The 20800-nt window shown below is 51.0% G+C and overlaps 1 protein-coding gene across 2 annotated transcripts; it reads right to left on the bottom strand.

Annotated features, from left to right (window-relative positions):
• Window positions 1–6: 6 nt before the first annotated feature.
• Window positions 7–20800, bottom strand: slc44a2 (solute carrier family 44 member 2). Of its 2 annotated transcripts, none has more exons than XM_060046566.1 (22): window positions 20637–20800; window positions 15564–15612; window positions 14873–14946; window positions 14128–14212; window positions 13187–13271; window positions 12447–12569; window positions 12055–12115; window positions 10430–10553; window positions 10045–10128; window positions 7629–7741; window positions 6951–7082; window positions 6093–6192; window positions 5170–5262; window positions 4485–4569; window positions 3254–3516; window positions 2663–2757; window positions 2463–2566; window positions 2202–2275; window positions 2036–2106; window positions 1859–1947; window positions 1277–1361; window positions 7–715 (listed from the first exon to the last, which is right to left on the bottom strand). In XM_060046566.1, the coding sequence occupies exons 1-22, from the start codon at window positions 20671–20673 to the stop codon at window positions 234–236; spliced, it is 2508 nt and encodes an 835-aa protein (XP_059902549.1). In that variant the 5' UTR covers window positions 20674–20800; the 3' UTR covers window positions 7–233. The 2 variants fall into 2 exon arrangements, with proteins under 2 accessions (XP_059902549.1, XP_059902550.1); XM_060046567.1 differs by lacking the exon at window positions 20637–20800 and adding an exon at window positions 17052–17486.

The raw sequence follows: 20800 nt of genomic DNA, 5'->3' as shown, positions 1-20800 counted from the left end.
ACACAGAAGACCCCCTCTCTGACGAGGGGGAAGCAGGCCTGGAGCTCACACACACCCACAGAACAGACTCCGTCTACGTCACCCGCTCGGTCCGACCACAAGGGGGCAGGCGGGGCTGTGCCACTGAGCACATGCATATAAACCCTCTTTTAAACCCCCTACGTTTCAGCCAAGCTCGTCATGTATAATTAACTCCCCCCCCCCCCCTGCTCGCTGACCCCAGTCACATGACCCTACTCCTTGTTCGAGGCCGCAGGCTCGACTCCTCCGGTCTCATCTTTCTTCTCTTCGTTTATTTCTTTCTCCGCAACCGCCTTCACCTCCTCCTCCTTGGCCTTCACCTCCTCCTGGGATCCTATCTTTTCCTCCACCTTCTCTTCCTTCTTCTCAGCCTCCTGCTTCGGACCGGCCTTCCCTTCGCTCTCCTCCTCCTCCTCCTCCTCCTCTTCCTCTGCGGCTGCAGTAGGTGCTTCAGCGCCGGCCTTCAGGAGCGTCTCCTGCTCCTGCTCCGTGGTGAGCAGCGCCTGGTGCTTCAGCTGGACCTCCGAGCCCTGCTGGCTGAGGGGGGTCGCCTCCTCCCCCGGGCTGCCCCCGTCCCCCTGGCTCTCGCCGGGGGTCTCCTCCGGCTTCATGGCCTTGGAGAGGATCTCGTGGAGCTCCGGGGACATGTAGTACGGCCGCTCCGACGAGCCGTCGTTCCTCTCCAGGTCCTCGCCTTGTTTTGGTTTTATGTGTGTGTGTTTGTGTGTGTTGGTGTGTTGGTGTGAATGGTGAGTGTGCGTGTGTGTGTGTGTGTGTGTGTGTGTGTTTGGGTTGGTGTGTGTGTTAGTTTGTGTGTTTGTGTATGTGTGTGTGTTGGTGTTTGTGTGTGTTTGCGTGTGTGTGTGTGTGTTAGTGTTTATGTGTGTTTGTGTGAGTAGGCGTGAGTTGGCGTGTGTTTGTGCGTGTGTTTGTGTGTGTGTTTTCATGTGTTTGTGTGTGTTTGATTGAGCCGATGTGAGTTTGGGGGTCGATGGATAATAACAATATAAACCAAAAAGCAAAACCATGGAAAAAGAAAACGGGGGCGTGTGTGTGAAGTGAGAGGCGGGAGAATGATGCAGAAAAAGGGAGAGATCAGAGAGGAGAGACCGTCAGTCACACAGCAGAGAGGAGGGCAGCGGTTAAGACTTGAGATCAATTGATTAATAAAGCGTGCAGCAAAAGGAGAGATCGTTAACGGAGACGTCAGACGTTGAAACCGTCTGTCGGAGTTCGGCGAGGCGGGGGTACTCACAGAAGCAGAGGAAGAGGGTGTCCACACACATGGCGTACACGCTGAAGAACCCGTGGGCGATGAGGTAGGAGCCCACCACCAACGTCTAGGGGGACAGACGCACGGGGATGTGATCCAATACCTCCCTCACGGAGGTCTGGCTACAGCTCAATCTCTACAGTGTACAACAAAGGTTGACGGGCTGCGATGTCATCTCCCTGTTGCTAGAGTGAAGCTGCATGGTGAGGCGAACTGCGGCAGCAGAACATAAATGGACTGCGTTAATATAGAGCTTTGCTAACCAGCGGCCTCTCAAAGCGCTTAACAACACCGCCTCACATTCACCCGTTCATGCACACATTCACACGCCGATGGCGGAGTCCTCGACACACGAGGAGCTCGGGGATCGAACCAGCAACCTTCCGGTTACCAGACCACCCGCTCTACCTCCTGAGCCCCATGCCGGCACATCCATTTCTATACAATGACAGCACTCAAGCCTACACCCTAACATACTAATCCAGTACTCTCGTGACATAGTGTAGTCTAAACATGGCCGTACACCCAGGACACCTGGGGAGGAGGTCAGAAGGTCTCCCTCACCAGTATGGGGACCCAGTAGTAGTTGAGAGACGGAGCGGTCTCCTCCACAGCTTTGATCCTTCCGGAGAAGAAGAAGAAGGAGCAAATCCCTGCATGGAGACACGGGCGGGGGTGAGACAAACAGGACGCTCACGACGCGGAGACGGGACTGCAGGTGGAGAACTGAAGGGTCCTTACCCACGATGCCAACGATCAGCAGCTTCCCCAGGAAGAGGAGGAAGTCCGTCACCTTGTCCAGCACGGCCACCCTGGAACGAGGAGGGGATCACGAGACGGGATGAGGCGGCTGGTGATTCCATAAACGCTATGACAACGGCGGTTCATGGTTTGACCTCTGACCTACCGGATGACGTTCCTCATGAGGAGGAAGAAGGCGTCCTTCGCTGAGGGGCAGAAGCTTTTACCGTAGATGGCGATCTGGAGAACAGGAGCTCCTCGTTATTGTTTAAAGAAACTGGATTGCATTTATCCAGCGCTTTTCTAACCGGTGGCCGCTCAAAGCGCTTTAGAACACTGCCCCGCATTCACCCGTTCATGCACACATTCACACACGGCGGACGGCGGAGTCAGCCCCGCAGGGCGACAGCCAGCTGGTCTGGCTCACCATGATGTAGGCGTTCCTGTTGATGAACTTGATGAACTTCTCCAGGCACCAGAAGCAGCACTTCATGCAGCTCAGGATGAACTTGGCACACCGGTTCTGCGCGCCTGAGGATGGGGGGAAACATCAGCCGTTAGCCTCAGCGCCGTTCCGGAGACGGTTGCCTGGTTACCATGGAGGGGACCGTGACGACGGCGGCACACCTTTGAGCTTGTGGTCGAGGTACTCCAACAGGACCCTGACGATCTGCACCAGGGACAGGATCAGAGAGCCGAACGCCAGGGAGCCCGTGTGGAACCTGCAGCGCGGTGAGGAGGTTCAGTCAGGAGGGTCGACGAGCAGCCTTCCGGTTACCAGCGAACCCGCTCCGCGTCCTGAGCCAAGCCGACCCAGAACCGAGGCGTCTGAGCCAAACCCAAGCGACCACGTCTCCATCGTCGCGGAAAGCTCCCGGGTGGTTTGACCGACTGTTTATATCTATTGTACATTAGTATATGCTGCACGTGAACTTCCTAAGATGGCCCAATTCGATCTCGGGATATTGGGCAACATCCCATGATTGAGATCTCAAACTCGGGATATTGTTTTGCGCGTGTGACGGTCGTCTCGTCACGCTAATGAAAACAAATAAATCGCTAATAAAAACAAATAAATCCCGGCAAGTGTTCACGTGTAGTATATACTTAAACAATTATTCACCTCAGGCACCTCCGTGAACACCATTCACTTCATACTACTTCCCTGAATAAATAACGGTCAGGTAAACAACGGTTCCCCGCGCGGCTTGGCCTCACCTGAGGGCTCGGCCCAGGGAGGCGAAGATGGGGTAGGCGGGGATGTGTTCGGGCTTCTTGAAGGCCCAGTAGTACGAGGCGAAGGCCCCGGCCAGCGTCACCTGCCCCAGCGCCGTCACGAAGTTGGCGCACCAGAAGAAGAGGAAGAGGTTGTAGAACTGCAGCACGATCAGGTACTTGTGGTAGAGCGTCTCGCCGCCGTAGAACGCGAAGCGGCACTCGGTGTCCAGGGTGCCGGCCGAGAAGTTGTTGGGGCTGAAGGACTGTGGGGGGGGGGGGGGGGGGGGGGGGAGGAGTCAGACGGGGGTTAGGATGGAGAGCTGGGCGATTAATCGGTTTTTAATCGAAATTCGCATTTTTTGGTTTAGGACGAATAAAAATATATATTTATTTTTTTAATTTGTCATTTATAGAAATAAAATAGATTAAAACCGATAATCGGGTTTGGTTTGAAAGAATCAGAGATTTTTATTTTTTATCAAGGGGTGTTGTCATGACGCCACCAGGTGTGAGTGTGATCAACCGCATTGTAACGGTTGATCACACTCGCACCTGGCGGCGTGATATCACACCTTTAAAGACGGGAACAAATGTGTTTTTTTTAGGGGATTTTAATTCATGTTTTTACAGTTTTTCATTAAACTGTTGTCAGGGAGCGTTCATTATGCATCGATCTGATGTGACTGATTTATAAATGACATTCATCCAAGGCTCCACAGGGGGGTGTGGGGTCTCCCGGTGGAACTGTCCACCCGTGTGTACATCATCTTTACCCACAGCATGAGACAAGAGGAACGGAAGTTCACGCAGTTAAGAACAATTGATGGTTAAAATCAGGGTTTCCCACAGAACATGTGTCAGGTGGTGGGGTTTGCCATCAGACCGATAATTATACAAATATTAAAAAATCTGTGCAATTTGAACTTTTAAAATATTAAAAATTATTATTATTATTTTATTTTTTTCCTTCGTTAAGGCGGCAGGCGTGTGTTGCTAAGGCGGCAGGCGTGTGTTGCTAAGGCGGCAGGCGTGTGTTGCTAAGGCGGCCGCCTGAGCTGGGAGGTGCTTCGGGACACCCTGCAATTCAACTTTATTAGTATAGCCCTTAATCACAGCAGGTCCAAACGGCTTAACAGGCCGCACGTTTATGACCCCTCCCAGACCTGAGCCCCCCATGATGAGAGAAAGGGGTCCAAATAATTATCAGGGGCGATATAAGGGCGCGCCTTACCTCGGGGACGCAGCTGTTCCTGGTGAACTCCCCCGCGCTGATGTTGAACACCTTGTACACCTGCTCATTGGACGTGGACAGGAAGCTGACACCAGGCGTTAGGGAAGGGACAGGAAGTACCGAAGGAAACACGGACAGAAGCGGAGCAACGAGGTCGCTCAGGACGACACAAACAGGAGCGGTACACAACCTCCAACGCGGGACGGACAGACAGACAGACAGACAGACAGACAGACAGACAGACCTTTGACCTTCCTCATTCTGCTGGGATAGACAGACAGTCAAACAGACAGACAGACAGACAGACAGACAGACAGACAGACAGACAGACAGAGGGACAGACAGAGGGACAGACAGACAGACAGACAGACAGACAGACAGACAGACAGGCAGACAGACAGAGGGACAGACAGACAGACAGACAGACAGACAGACAGACAGACAGACAGACAGACAGACAGACAGACAGAGGGACAGACAGAGGGACAGACAGACAGACAGACAGACAGACAGGCAGACAGACAGAGGGACAGACAGACAGACAGACAGACAGACAGACAGACAGACAGACAGACAGACAGACAGACAGACAGACAGACAGACAGACAGACAGACAGACAGACAGGCAGACAGACAGAGGGACAGACAGACAGACAGACAGACAGACAGACAGACTGAAGGATACACGGCAGTGACGGCCCAGTAGGCGATCACCATGGCCAGCAGACAGAAGGTCAGCAGTGGGTAGAAGAGAGAGGACATCACATGGCCCACAGCCCTGGGAGAGAGACACAACCAGTCAGTACGAGAACCAGGCAGCATGGGACCTGCTCCAACAGACTGGGAGAGAGACACAACCAGTCAGTACGAGAACCAGGCAGCATGGGACCTGCTCCAACAGACTGGGAGAGGAACACAACCAGGCAGTATGGGACCTGCTCCAACAGACTGGGAGAGGAACACAACCAGGCAGTATGGGACCTGCTCCAACAGACTGGGAGAGGGACACAACCAGTCAGTATAAGACCTGCTCCAAGAGACTGGGAGAGGGACACAACCAGTCAGTATAAGACCTGCTCCAAGAGACTGGGAGAGGGACACAACCAGTCAGTATAAGACCTGCTCCAAGAGACCTTCTCCTACATTCAAATTTACATTCAGGGCATTTAGCCGACGCTTTTATCCAAAGCGACTTACAATAAGTCCATCTGTCAGGAGAAAGAGGAACAACAATATATCTCTGTGGGTGCAGTCAGGATGTTCATAGAACCGAGTGCCAAGCACTAACCATCACTAGGTTAACCCATTCCCCGTACACAACAGAGATAGCGAGGATAAGAAGCTAGACAATGCTAAGTACTATAAATAGCTATTATTTTTTCCCTGCTTATGATAGGGTGACAGAGTCAGGACGGTACGGGAGATAGAGGGGAGGACATCTAGCAAAGGACCGGCGGCAGGACTGGAACCCGGGTGGCTGCGGTGAGGACCGGGCCTTAACGGTCAGCGCTCTTAAGTCCTATTTCTAAGGGCCGGGACGTGAAACACACGATAGGCGCCACGCTCCCCCCCCATGCGCAGCGGCGTGACTGCGTGCGGCGGACCGACCTGCTGGCCTCCTTGATCAGCGCGATGGCGATGAGGATCCTCTTCCTCAGGAAGATGAGGAGCAGGATGATGACCACCTCCACGATGGCCAGGATGATCACTGGGGGGGGGGGGCAGAGGGTCGCATCAGGACAACGCCAGGGATGTTCAATGTGCTAACGCTAACGCTAACACAGGGTGCTAATGCTAACACGAGGTTGTACGCTAACAATCAGACCGAAGGTTTGATTGGGGTGGTGTAACAATAGACGTGCGGTGGGTGGATGTGGATGTAAGGTTTGATGAGGGTGGTGTTGGGTGAGAGGGTGTGAAGTAAGGTTTGATCAGGGTGGTGTTGGGTGAGAGGGTGTGAAGTAAGGTTTGATTAGGGTGGTGTTGGGTGAGAGGGTGTGAAGTAAGGTTTGATTAGGGTGGTGTTGGGTGAGAGGGTGTGAAGTAAGGTTTGATGAGGGTGGTGTTGGGTGAGAGGGTATGAAGTAAGGTTTGATTAGGGTGGTGTTGGGTGAGAGGGTATGAAGTAAGGTTTGATTAGGGTGGTGTTGGGTGAGAGGGTGTGAAGTAAGGTTTGATTAGGGTGGTGTTGGGTGAGAGGGTATGAAGTAAGGTTTGATGAGGGTGGTGTTGGGTGAGAGGGTATGAAGTAAGGTTTGATTAGGGTGGTGTTGGGTGAGAGGGTATGAAGTAAGGTTTGATCAGGGTGGTGTTGGGTGAGAGGGTGTGAAGTAAGGTTTGATTAGGGTGGTGTTGGGTGAGAGGGTGTGAAGTAAGGTTTGATTAGGGTGGTGTTGGGTGAGAGGGTGTGAAGTAAGGTTTGATGAGGGTGGTGTTGGGTGAGAGGGTGAGTTCGCGTGGGCTCACTGAAGGCCAGCCAGGTCTGTCTGATCTGCAGGTAGATGGAGAAGTCCGTCTGCAGGCCCAGGTCCTTGATGGTGACGTCGGCTCCGGCCACTCCCTTCAGACTGGCGAACTCCCAGTAGCAGTGGAAGATCCCTGAGCGCGCAAACCACAGCGAGAGCGACCTCGTTAGAATGACCAGGTCATCATGAACGTCCGTTCAGGAAGGCAACGATACATTCAGAAACATGAGTTCTAACAAACATTTACATTTACATTCAGGGCATCTAGGAGACGCTTTCATCCAAAGCAACTTATAATAAGTATCGTAATATAATATAATATAATATAATATAAACATAATGTACTGACCGTCGCTGTCAGTACAGTAAGGACGTTCATGGAACCAAGTGCCAAGCACTAACTATCGCTAGGTTAACCCATTCCCCGTATTCAACAGATAGCTAGGATAAGATGCTACACAATGGTAAGAACTATTTTTTAAGTGCCAGGACGTAAACATACAATAAGTTTGTAAGAGGGGTGTGGGGGGTCAGGGGTTGAGTCTCGGTGAACTCTGAACATAAAGCCTCAATCCTTTCACCTGCAAAATCTTGAAGGTTTTCAGGACTTAAATCTGTCCAGTTAATTTTGCGGCGTCGGGTGTTTGATGTTCCGACAGGTTGCCATGGGGACCCTTACCGTAGCCGATGACCAGGATGACGAGGATGATCATGACCCAGATCATCACCCCGGCCAGGTACCGCAGCAGCACGATGAAGACGAAGCTGACCACCATCGCTATCACCAGGCCGCTAGGAGGAGGAGGAGGGGGAACACAGCGAGAAACGCCTTAACCACAGTGAGACACGCCTTAACCACAGAGAGACACGCCTTAACCACAGTGAGACACGCCTTAACCACAGTGAGACACGCCTTAACCACAGTGAGACACGCCTTAACCACAGTGAGACACGCCTTAACCACAGTGAGACACGCCTTAAACACAGAGAGACACGCCTTAACCACGCCTTAAACACAGAGAGACACGCCTTAAACACAGAGAGACACGCCTTAAACACAGAGAGACACGCCTTAACCACAGAGAGACACGCCTTAACCACAGTGAGACACGCCTTAAACACAGAGAGACACGCCTTAAACACAGAGAGACACGCCTTAACCACAGTGAGACACGCCTTAACCACAGTGAGACACGCCTTAACCACAGTGAGACACGCCTTAACCACAGTGAGACACGCCTTAACCACAGTGAGACACGCCTTAACCACAGTGAGACACGCCTTAACCACAGTGAGACACGCCTTAACCACAGTGAGACACGCCTTAACCACAGTGAGACACGCCTTAACCACAGTGAGACACGCCTTAACCACAGTGAGACACGCCTTAACCACAGTGAGACACGCCTTAACCACAGTGAGACACGCCTTAACCACAGTGAGACACGCCTTAACCACAGTGAGACACGCCTTAAACACAGAGAGACACGCCTTAACCACAGAGAGACACGCCTTAACCACAGTGAGACACGCCTTAACCACAGTGAGACACGCCTTAACCACAGTGAGACACGCCTTAACCACAGTGAGACACGCCTTAACCACAGTGAGACACGCCTTAACCACAGAGAGACACGCCTTAAACACAGTGAGACACGCCTTAACCACAGTGAGACACGCCTTAACCACAGTGAGACACGCCTTAACCACAGAGAGACACGCCTTAACCACAGTGAGACACGCCTTAACCACAGTGAGACACGCCTTAACCACAGTGAGACACGCCTTAACCACAGTGAGACACGCCTTAACCACAGTGAGACACGCCTTAACCACAGTGAGACACGCCTTAACCACAGTGAGACACGCCTTAACCACAGTGAGACACGCCTTAACCACAGAGAGACACGCCTTAAACACAGAGAGACACGCCTTAAACACAGAGAGACACGCCTTAACCACAGTGAGACACGCCTTAACCACAGTGAGACACGCCTTAAACACAGAGAGACACGCCTTAAACACAGAGAGACACGCCTTAAACACAGAGAGACACGCCTTAACCACAGAGGGACACGCCTTAACCACAGAGGGACACGCCTTAAACACAGAGAGACACGCCTTAAACACAGAGAGACACGCCTTAAACACAGAGGGACACGCCTTAAACACAGAGAGACACGCCTTAAACACAGAGAGACACGCCTTAACCACAGAGAGACACGCCTTAACCACAGAGAGACACGCCTTAAACACAGTGAGACATGCCTTAACCACGCCTTAATCACAGTGAGACACGCCTTAACCACGCCTTAAACACAGAGAGACACGCCTTAAACACAGAGAGACACGCCTTAAACACAGAGAGACACGCCTTAAACACAGCGAGCCACGCCTTAAACACAGAGAGACACGCCTTAAACACAGAGAGACACGCCTTAAACACAGAGAGACACGCCTTAAACACAGCGAGCCACGCCTTAAACCTATTCTGCACTAGAAGAAGGATTTGTCACATCTTTCGTATCTCTGATACGAGGAACTTTTTTTTTCACTCACTTAAATTGTCTTCACCTGTCCCTCATGAGCATTCCCCTCCTAGTGTATTTAGAAAGCGTGTTTCCCTTTCTCTGTGCCAGTTCATCTTTGTTCTCTGTATCAATCGTCCCAGCATTTTTTCCGACTGATATTTACGGTTCCCGGTTTTCTGATACCTGCCCCTTTACTCCCGATTACGTCTCCGTCTTCTTGTTGTCACTGTTTGCCTGATCTAGGGTGATGTCCCGTGTACAGACCTATCAGCCAGTGAAGACCATTCTTTCTACTCAGACTTTGGCCTCCAGGGGGCGTGCTTTTGAGTCCTTTTTCCCCTGCTGCTCACCCAGCCGTCACATGTTGGTGACTTTGACCCACTTCGACTAGAGGTGCTGAAAGGGTTTTAAGGCGTGTGTCTTAAAACCCATTCAGCACAGTGTAGTCACAACAATTAATCAGCAGTTAATTCACTATTCATACCATTGACTCCTTGTCGGTTAACATAGCAACACTGTTGGGGGTGTGAGACCCTGATACTGACGGTAACCACGGTAACTCACAGCAGGATCCAGTACCAGGACACGGTGTAGTCCTCAAAGATCCTCATGGCCACCTGCCGCGCCTCCACCACCAGGTTGGACTTCCTGCGACGCACGTCGTTCGAAAACGGTTTAGTGAGATCACATCAGAATAAGTCCCGCCTCCGAACCTCAAAGATGCGTCGCGTTTTGAACTTCACACTTTTTTGAAAAAGTGTGTAGTTCAAAACGTGACGCAGCTTTTACTATTTTGCCACCTACAGAGTTAGTTATGTACGATCATTCATAGACCCCGTGTTATTTCCCAAAGAAATTTGACAGAGGGAACCGGAACCTTCGGAGGCGGGACTTATTCTTCAGAGGTTTATCGGTTCAAAGGGGCGGGGCTGAGCGGGCTGTCACTCACTTGGCGGCGTCCAATAGCTGCGTGGCGTTGACCTGGTCTCCGGCGTTGTCCGCCAGGGAGGTCTCGTTCCCCACCACCACCACCCCCTTCAGGGTGCCCAGGGCGGGGAGACAGCGGTGGGTGACTGGGGGGGGGGCAGAGGCCACAGCAGGGGGTGAGACCGGGTGTGTGTGAGCCCGGGTGTGTGTGAGACAGGGTGTGTGTGAGACAGGGTGTGGGTAATGTTGGGTGTGTGACGTGTGAGACAGGGTGTGTGTGAGACAGGGTGTGTGTGGGACCGGTTGTGTTTGAGACAGGCTGTGTGTGAGACAGGGTGTGTGTGAGACTGGTTGTGTGTGAGACTGGTTGTGTGTGAGACAGGCTGTGTGTGAGACAGGGTGTGTGTGAGACAGGGTGTGTGTGAGACAGGATGTGTGTGAGACCGGGTGTGTGTGAGACAGGCTGTGTGTGAGACTGGTTGTGTGTGAGACAGGCTGTGTGTGAGACAGGGTGTGTGTGAGACAGGGTGTGTGTGAGACAGGATGTGTGTGAGACCGGGTGTGTGTGGGACCGGTTGTGTGTGAGACAGGCTGTGTGTGAGACAGGGTGTGTGTGAGACAGGATGTGTGTGAGACCGGGTGTGTGTGGGACCGGTTGTGTGTGAGACAGGCTGTGTGTGAGACAGGCTGTGTGTGAGACTGGTTGTGTGTGAGACAGGATGTGTGTGAGACCGGGTGTGTGTGGGACCGGTTGTGTGTGAGACAGGCTGTGTGTGAGACAGGCTGTGTGTGAGACAGGCTGTGTGTGAGACTGGTGTGTGAGACCGGGTGTGTGTGAGACTGGGTGTGTGTGAGACTGGTTGTGTGTGAGACAGGATGTGTGTGAGACCGGGTGTGTGTGAGACTGGGTGTGTGTGAGATATATCTATATATATATATATATTAATGCTGTCAGTTAAACGCGTTATTAACGGCGTTAACGCAAACCAATTTTAACGGCGTTAATTTTTCGCGTGGGGACGTGATTAACGCAATTTTGTATTTTTTTTAAAACTATTAGTAGTTACTATTATTTATTTATTTATTTATTTTTTGGCTCAAAACAAAGAAGCAGTAGCCTGACTGCTATGTTCAAGGCAGTCTGTTTGTATGTTCATCCTTTAATTGCCCTATAGGCTTTTTTCTTGTATCGTCCTGTTTTGATCAGTATAAGCCAATGTTGTTATCAATAAAAAAACATTTGCACAAGGCAAGCCGATGCACTTCTCCATGTTGATAAGAGCATTAAAATGAGAACAATTATTGGGACAAAGAAATCTAGGGATATTTAGCATAGAAAAAAGATTTGCGATTAATCGTGATTACTCGCGATTAATCGTGAGTTAGCTATGACATCAATGCGATTAATCGCGAATAAATATTTTAATCGCTTGACAGCACTAATATATATATATATCTATAAAATAATATATAAAAAGCTGTGTAAAAGCTATATAAAATATAATATATAAAAAGCTGCATTTGAATAATGCTTATCCAGGTGAACGGCGTGGAAAAGGCCCCACAGCGTGGTCCATGCTGTGTATCTCCCAGCAGGGCGTAAAGTGCCCGACAACAGCACGTGATTGGCTGGTGCCGGTGACTCACAGGCTTGGCTGGGGATGAGCATGGCTGGACAGAGTCCCTGGCTGAGGATGTCCGGGGCGCTCTGCGGACACACGGCAGAGATTACAGTATTATTGAGTGTGAACATTTATTCCGAATTTCTCTCTGAAAAAACGTTTTTTCTAAAAAAAAATAATTCAAAGAGAAAATATTCAAATCGAAAAGAATGTACAAACATGCATCCAGCTGTTCTGAAATTTATATCAAACAACTGAATAAAACAAATAAACTTAGAAGAAAAATACATAAGAAAGAAATAAACGTATGTTATATTAGTTTGGAGATCGTTTGACCCAAAAATCGAACCAAGATCAAAATTGGATTGATTGCGCAGCCCTACTGGAGGCGGGAGGGTACTGCGGGGGCTGCCTCACCATCTTGGTGAAGTTGGTTCCTTCCTTACAGTAACTCCTGTAATAGTCTTGCTTCTTTCTGTCCAAGCTCAGCTTGGCTGTGAGCAGGGTGAGGTGCTCCTTGGGACACGTTTCCACGCATATCTGGGAACCGCGAAGGACACGTTAGGACAGTATTAACAAGACGCAGATGTCCCTTAGCGTATTGGAGCGGTAGGGGTTGAGCTAATAGTCTGAGGTATGTTATTGTCATTTAGCCAAAGCGACTTATCATAGAACCAAGTGCCAAGCACTAACCATCACTAGGTTAACCCATTCCCCGTATACAACACAGATAGCTAGGGTAAGACGCTACACGATGCTAAGTACTGTTTGTTAAGTGCAAGGACGTACAACATACAATAAGTGGATAAGAGGGGTATGGGGGGGTATAGGGGGGTATGGGGGGGTATGGGGGGGTATAGGGGGAGACTATGCAGAGTCTATTGACATCATCATCCTCCTCCTCCTCCTCCAAACGGCCATCCTTTGCATCAGCTCCTACGCGTCGGTGTGATACAGCAGGAGCTGAACCATCAGACCGGAGGCAAGGAGGCCGTCAAACAGATGGCTCGGGACCACCGCAGTGTGAGAGCAGCAGGGTCTGGCTCAGGGTACGAGGGGGGGGGGGGGGGGGTCTGACCTGTGGGGCCGGCTCCCAGCTGTATGAGAGCAGGGTCTGGCTCAGGGTACGAGGGGGGGGGGGGGGGGGGGGGTCTGACCTGTGTGGTGGGACACTGGAGCTCCAGGAGCACCAGGGGGCTGGCACACTTCAGGATGTTGAAGTAGAACAGCAGAGGCTTCTTCCTGTAGAGGGGAGGGACAAGGAGGGACGGGGGAGGAACGGGGGAGGGACAAGGAGGGACGGGGGAGAGAGAGGGGAGAGAGAGGGGAGAGAGAGGGGAGGGACAGGGGAGGGACAGTGGTGAGACAGGGGAGAGACAGGGGAGAGACGGGGGAGAGACGGGGGAGTGACAGGGGAGAGACAGGGGAGAGACGGGGGAGAGACGGGGGAGAGAGAGGGGAGTGACGGGGGAGAGAGAGGGGAGAGACGGGGTTCAGAGAGGGGAGGGACAGGAGAGTGTTTCCTCTGCGCTCCCCAGACGACTCCATGTCTGGTCACTAGGCAGATCGGGGCGCGGCCCGGCGCTAATGGATGAGGTCATCAGGGAATCCAGCCCGTACCGTACCGCTGGGAATCGAGGAGCCAATGGGCTCCGATCCCTCCCCCAGACCACACCCTTATCTCATGACATCACCATTAAGGTTAAGCTTTATATTGGATCCCACTGATTCAAATGAAACCACCCGGAACGTCTCACACATACTGCAGCAAGACGGAGATGTGGAAGAGATTATTGTCACAATAATAAGTGGAATCTTACACGATATGAGCGCATGCTAACATGCTGCTCGCAAACCAAACACTGAGAGGACGTCTTTGACTCTGATCAGAATACCTGTCTGTCTCTGGATCATGGATGTAAACGATAAAGGAGGGTATCAATAATGAATCTACATCCTCATTTCATCACCGTAGCGATGCAACCCAAAGACGCCCCCGCGGTAACGACGGGGTTATGGTACGGCCGCACTGGGCTGCAGATCTACGCTGAGCCCCCCCCTCCGGTCAGAGGCCGTCAGGGGGGGAGAGAGTACTCACTCCATGGGAGTCCCGGCCTGCCCACAGAACTGCCCCCTGCTGTCCGTGGGGTAGATCACCTTCCTGGGGTCGCCCTGGGACCAAGCTGGGGGGGGGGGGGGGGGACAGAACACACCGGAGTCAGCTGAACACAGTCTGTCTGTCTGTCTGTCTGTCTGTCTCTCAGTCTGTCTGTCTCTCAGTCTGTCTGTCTGTCTGTCTGTCTGTCTGTCTCTCAGTCTGTCTGTCTCTCAGTCTGTCTGTCTCTCAGTCTGTCTGTCTCTCAGTCTGTCTGTCTCTGTCTGTCTGTCTGTCTGTCTGTCTGTCTGTCTGTCTCTCAGTCTGTCTGTCTGTCTGTTTCTCTGTCTGTCTCATTCTCTGTCTGTCTGTCTGTCTGTCTGTCTGTCTGTCTGTCTGTCTGTCTCTCAGTCTGTCTGTCTCTCAGTCTGTCTGTCTGTCTGTCTGTCTGTCTGTCTGTCTGTCTGTCTGTCTGTCTGTCTGTCTGTCTCATTCTCTGTCTGTCTGTCTGTCTGTCTGTCTGTCTGTTTGTCTGTCTGTCTGTCTGTCTGTCTGTCTGTCTGTCTGTCTGTCTCTCAGTCTGTCTGTCTCTGTCTGTCTGTCTGTCTGTCTTATTCAGACAGCACTGAGAGTCCTGAGTGACATAATCTAGTCTCATGAACTCCAAAACATTCCTCATCGTCATCATCATTATCATCATGCCCATCATCATCATCATCATCATCATCATCATCATCATCATCATTACCCAGGAGCCCCACGGCGAAGTATCCGAACAGGAAGAGGATGAAGAGGATACAGCAGAGGACATCGGTGCAACCCCTGGAGGTCAAACACACAGAGGGCTGTTAGATCTGAGGGGGGAGGAGGAGGAGGGAGGAGGGGGAGGGGGGAAGGGAGGAGGGAGGAGGGAGGGAGGAGGGGGAGGGAGGAGGGAGAGGGAGGAGGGAGGGGGGAAGGGAGGAGGGAGGGAGGAAGGAGGGAGGAGTGAGGGAGGAGGGGGAGGAGGGAGGGAGGGGGGGAGGAGGAGGAGTGAGGAGGGAGGGGAGGAGGGGGAGGGAGGAGGGGGAGGGGGGAAGGGAGGAGGGAGGAGGGAGGGAGGAGGAGAGGAGGGGGAGGGAGGAGGGAGGGGGAGGGGGGAAGGGAGGAGGGAGGAGGGAGGGAGGAAGGAGGGAGGAGTGAGGAGGGAGGGAGGAGGGGGAGGAGGGAGGAGAGGAGGGGGAGGGGGGAAGGGAGGAGGGAGGGAGGAAGGAGGGAGGAGTGAGGAGGGAGGGAGGAGGGGGAGGAGGGAGGGAGGGGGGGAGGAGGGAGGGAGGAGAGGGAGGAGGGGCGGGTGGGAGGAGGGAGGGAGGAGGGGGAGGAGGGAGGGAGAAGGGAGGGCAGACACACCACAGGGAGAGACTCCCTCTGTTCAGCTCCTGAAACATGAAGCCACTCACCTGTTGTGGATCGGTCCCTTGAAGTTTGCATCAAACTTCCTGGCCTCTCCTGTTGGCGAAATCAGATACGCATAAATTAATCAACGTGTCAAAGGAGTCCACAAAACCTATTTCTGACGTTCCCTGTTCCCATCGCACACTCTGAAAGATGTAAGACAAGGATAATGATATGTGGCGGCATGTGGCTGAGGAAACCGATAGGGTTTGCTGGTAACCGGGAGGTTGCTAGTTCGATCCTCGGAGTTTCGAGGTGACCATGAGCAAGACACCTCAACCTACCTGCTCCCGACGAGCCGTCTGTCGCCTTGTGTGGTGACACCGCCGTCGGTGTGGGAGTGAGTGCATGAATGGGTGAATGTATGTAAAGCGCTTTGAGTGGCCACTGGTTAGAAAGGCGCTATATAAATCTACTCCATTTACCATTTACCATATGGTATATGATTATGATATTCTAACTCTTGCAAATAAAAATGAAAACACAAACACAAATATACAGTATGTATAGAGGCCTTTCAACGCATACTGTACCTGGATAGGAACACATATGCTAAAGAGTAGAGCGCCATTTAAAGAGACATATTGACATGGCAAAAGGCCAGGATTCATCACCAGATTGGCATAGCAACCCACAAAATGGCCCCCGGTGACTCCCCTGCGATCGCTGCCGGCCGCCATGGAAACGAGCCAGAGAAACAACATCAGCCCACAACTAAAGTCTGGCCGTCCGCATTGTGATGACATCACCGGCGGCACAAAACCTCACTACCCCAGAGGATATGGATTCTGGACTTGTATGTACACACTTATTGTATGTTGTATGTCCTTGCACTTAAAAATAGTACCTATCATTGGGTATCCAGCGTCTCATCCTAGCTATCTTTGTTGTCTACGGGGAATGGGTTAACCTAGTGGTTGTTAGTGCTTGGCACTTGGTTCTATGAACATCCTCACTGCACCGACAGCAAAATAATGTGGTTTCTCTTTTCTTCTGACAAATGTACTTATTGTAAGTCACTTTGGATAAAAGCGTTGGCTAAAAGCATAAATGTAAATGCAAAATGTGTTACCAAGGATTTTTGCGGTCATCAGGCTGACCGGATAGATTGAGTCATTATTATACTTTTTACATATTCTGGACGTGGTTATTTTTTTCTCAAAGCTGAAGAGTAGTAGGATGATTCTGAGATTCAGCAGCTAGTAGCTGACAGGGCAGCTCGTGTGTGCCTTCCTTCCCGTTCGAGGTGCCAGTAAGACGGTGTAAGGTGAGTCACGGCCCTGTCAGGCGGCTGGGTGTCGGTTTAACATGGCTCAGCCCGGCCACACGAAGACGAGGTGGCAGCAGACACGCACCGCCTCGCAAGTGGAAACTGGGGTGTGAGATACGACTACCAGCACTGTGTCCGCACGCAGGATTACACATCAAACGTGTAGCTCGCTTCACACACTGGTTCAGAACGACGGGAAGAAAGAGAGAAAACATTACAGTACCGTTCTGTCTGTCCGTCTTCATGCCGACGCTCGTGATGTCTTGGTCTTAACCGTTTGTTTTGGCTTCTCTCAGCTCAGTGGCACGTTTAACATCCCCTTCCTGTATTGACAGCCTCAGTCTTCATCTAACTACCACCCACCACCAGAATTCTCACTTCCTGTATTCTCTTTCTTTCTTCTTCTGCAATAAAACCTCGATGAGGATCTCCTTTTCTGTTATCTTCTAATCACATATTTTCCTCTTTCTCTTACTTTTGGCCCGGGGACAATTACTTCCCCCTCTCTATGTAGTGTGAAAACAGTGGTTGACGTTATTCTAGTCCTTACAGGCTTAATTTGTGTGTGTATTATAGAAAGCTCCACCAGAGAGAGTTGGCTTCTCTAAGAAAACTGACATCAACAAAGCTACAAAAGCAGCCAACTATTCAACCATACAGGAAAGCTTCCTCATTGCCAATGCTTAATACAGAATACATAGAAAATAGAGAACAGAAAATAGCAGGTGCTAGTTGCAAATCTGTGTGAAACAAATAAACTAAAATGACGTATTGTACCTTGACAATCTCTTCAGGTCCACTAAGGATTGGCCACTACATCTCTCTGGTTTGATGTGTGAGAGTTAGGCTATCCTTCGTCTCAGCTCAAAGCCTGCCCACATTCTCTCTGGTTTGATGTGTTAGAGTTAGGCTATCCTTCGTCTCAGCTAAACCCTGGCCTGCTCACATTCTCTGCCTTGCGACAGGCCGCAAGCCCGCCATGATAAGGCAGACAATGCCAACTATTGACATGCCTCTGCGTTCCCCTGAAACAGATTCTAACACCCGTACACTAAAGGCCTCAAGGACCGTTTTAGCTGCTTCGACATTGTGTTAAAGTGAGAGGTTTGGATCGTTTCACTCATAGGCCAGTTCCTTCCATATGGATATTGCCAGTCAAGAGCTTTACTGAAAACAAAAATCAACGCTCAAATATTTGGTAATTTTATGGAACGTAATGGGCAAATATTGTTTGGCAAAAAGGTTGGTTAGTCTTATGCTTTGCACTTAACATTGACAATGTTGAAGGGGAAATTCTGAGAAGCACATTCCGCTTGCACTGCAGATTATAAAGCATAAGGACACGATTTCTCCTGGGTGTGGCCCTGCTGTTTTCTAGAAGCTTGCCATTTTGAACTACAGTGTGTCTTATTAGAAACACATGGAACTCTAATCAACTAGACAGACAAACTAGATAACATTGTTGTTACAAATGTTGTAAATATTAAGAATGGGGCGTGGGGAGCTAATGGCTACTATTGTCATTTGATATTGTTTATCATAGATAACCGATTCTACTGGTCATTATCTGTGTGTGTGTGTGTGTGTGTGTGTGTGTGTGTGTGTGTGTGTGTGTGTGTGTGTGTGTGTGTGTGTGTGTGTGTGTGTGTGGATTCACACACACACACACACACACACACACACACACACACACACACACACACACACACACACACACACACACACACACACACACACACACACACACACACACACACACACACACACACACACACACACACTGCTCACTGCTCACTATCCCCCCCACCCAAGTAGCTTGTGGGTGAGAGTGAGTTGGTGTGGGCGTGTGTGTCTCTGTTTGTGTCTGTGTGTGTGTGTTTGTGTGTGTGTGTGTATGTTTGTGTGTCTGTGCGTGATTGCCTCTTTGCATGCATGTGAGTGCGCTGTCAAGAGGATGCTTTTTGTTTTCATTCCCTTACAAAGGAATGCACGTTTCAGACTTTTACAGCAGAGTCATGCTGTCACAATCCGGTTAGAACCTTCCCTGGGATCACATCAAGATCCATCATTTAGGACATTTTCCAGGGCAGCTCGAGTTAGGCTGCCACTGCTGCTTGGAAAGGTATTGATGAATCACACACATGATTCAACCAAGCAGCAATCCCCCCATCCGGCAGGCGATCAAGGGGAAGCCTTCATGGTCATGTTTGACTATGGAAGTATGACTCGGTGTGTGTGTGTGTGTGTGTGTGTGTGTGTGTGTGTGTGTGTGTGTGTGTGTGTGTGTGTGTGTGTGTGTGTGTGTGTGTGTGTGTGTGTGTGTGTGTGTGTGTGTGTGTGTGTGTGGTAACAGGACATGTTAAGACCAGCTGGATTCTGCTCCCTGAGACTCATAGCTCCGGGCGGGCTGCGCCTCAGGCCGACTGAGACACACACAAGCTCCTGCATGCGTCCACAACCCACGTGGACGGCTACGGCCTGTTGAGAACTGGTAAATGGTAAATGGACTGCATTTATACAGCGCTTTCCTAACCTTCAACCCCTCAAAGCGCGTTACAACCTTGCCTAACATCCACCCATCCATGTACACATTCACTAACCCTAAACCACTCTACCGCCTGAGAAACATGCCTCCCTGATCAAACATTAAATCAGAACACCTCGGTCTCTTAACACCGTTTTCGTGATCGGCTTCTGCCCGTGTCTTAGTGGGAGGCTCGGTGGTTTGGTGGTGGGCCAATCTAAAGAGGAGGGCGGGAATGTCTGAGTCCGGACCTCTTGTATAAATAGTTTAAAGAGGGGGTCAGAGGTTAACGACCTTTGAGGCTGCGTGGGGAGGGGGAGAGAGTATCAGCGCTAGCAGGAAAACATCTATGGTGCCTTTCACGTCTATACCACGCCCCCCCCGCCCCCCCCCCCCCACCCGACCACCCCCCCCTGCTGGGCGGGGTGGTCCACCACAACAGACCCGTCATGGGCGTGGAGGGTTAGAAAAAGCAAAGCAGAGGAATCAAGCCGGCTTTTGTTTGGTTAGCGTCTTCCTGTGTGTGTGGTGTGTGTGTGTGTGTGTGTGTGTGTGTGTGTGTGTGTGTGTGTGTGTGTGTGTGTGTGTGTGTGTGTGTGTGTGTGTGTGTTACTCAGGTTTGAAAAAGCATGGTTATTAACAACTTCATGACTCAACAGTTCATGTCAACACACGGGCTTAGTCGGGACCCATCAGATGAGAGTGCGTCATAGGAGACACTGCTTAGACCCAGACGTTATTTAGATGTTATATATGGTACACTAGTACAGACTTTAAGCTGTTGAGTATGCAGTAGGATGGATCTTCCTTCTATCGATCCCGTTTGGTGTATTGCATGCACGTTATGCGTATAATGTGTGATAATTCATAAATCCTAGAACGTCAATGTTACTCCACGGAAGAGTCTTAACCCATTAGGCCTCGGATCAGGCAAACAATGTGGTTTTAAAGCGGAAATTAAGAACGGAATCACTTAAAAAACACTCGGGTCTAAAGGAAAAGGATGCAACCCTCCCGACCGCCCATACGGCACACCCATCCTCCTCCTCCTCCTACTCCACCACCTCCTCCTCCTTGTTTTCATGACTGATGAGAAATATTCAGAACCGAGGGGACCCGAAAATAACCGATTCTAAAGGAAAAGGATGCAACCAGATCTCCTGACCACTCATGCGGTCCACACCCGTCCTTCTCCTTGTTTTCATGTCTGAGGAGAAATATAAAAAACCGAGAGGAATTGAGGAGAACCGGGGAGAACGGTTCACACACAGGAGTGCTTCTTACCGTATTTCGTGTCGGAGGTCTTCTCGTCGGAATCCATTCTCACCGAGCGTTACTTCCTCTTCACCACTGGACCGATGATCTGGACTAGACCGGCGTTACCATGGAAATGCCAGGAGAAAGCGTCTAACAGCGTCCTCACGGCGCGGAGCGGGGGCGGGAATGAT

The sequence above is a fragment of the Gadus macrocephalus genome, chromosome 3 (genome assembly GCF_031168955.1).
Source record: "Gadus macrocephalus chromosome 3, ASM3116895v1".
In the NCBI taxonomy this organism is placed as follows: domain Eukaryota; kingdom Metazoa; phylum Chordata; class Actinopteri; order Gadiformes; family Gadidae; genus Gadus; species Gadus macrocephalus.
The sequence above is the reverse complement of the archived record's forward strand: the minus strand, read 5'-3'. Positions and strand labels throughout refer to the sequence as shown.

Bases quoted from the DNA above. Each gene is read 5' to 3' on its own strand.
- slc44a2 (XM_060046566.1), bottom strand. From the start codon at position 20,673: ATGGATTCCGACGAGAAGACCTCCGACACGAAATACG. The intron at 12,570-13,186 runs GTCAGACCCCCC...CGCGGTTCCCAG, and splicing joins TCCAGTGTCCCACCACACAG to ATATGCGTGGAAACGTGTCC. The intron at 12,116-12,446 runs GTGAGGCAGCCC...GTGTGTCCGCAG, and splicing joins GAACCAACTTCACCAAGATG to AGCGCCCCGGACATCCTCAG.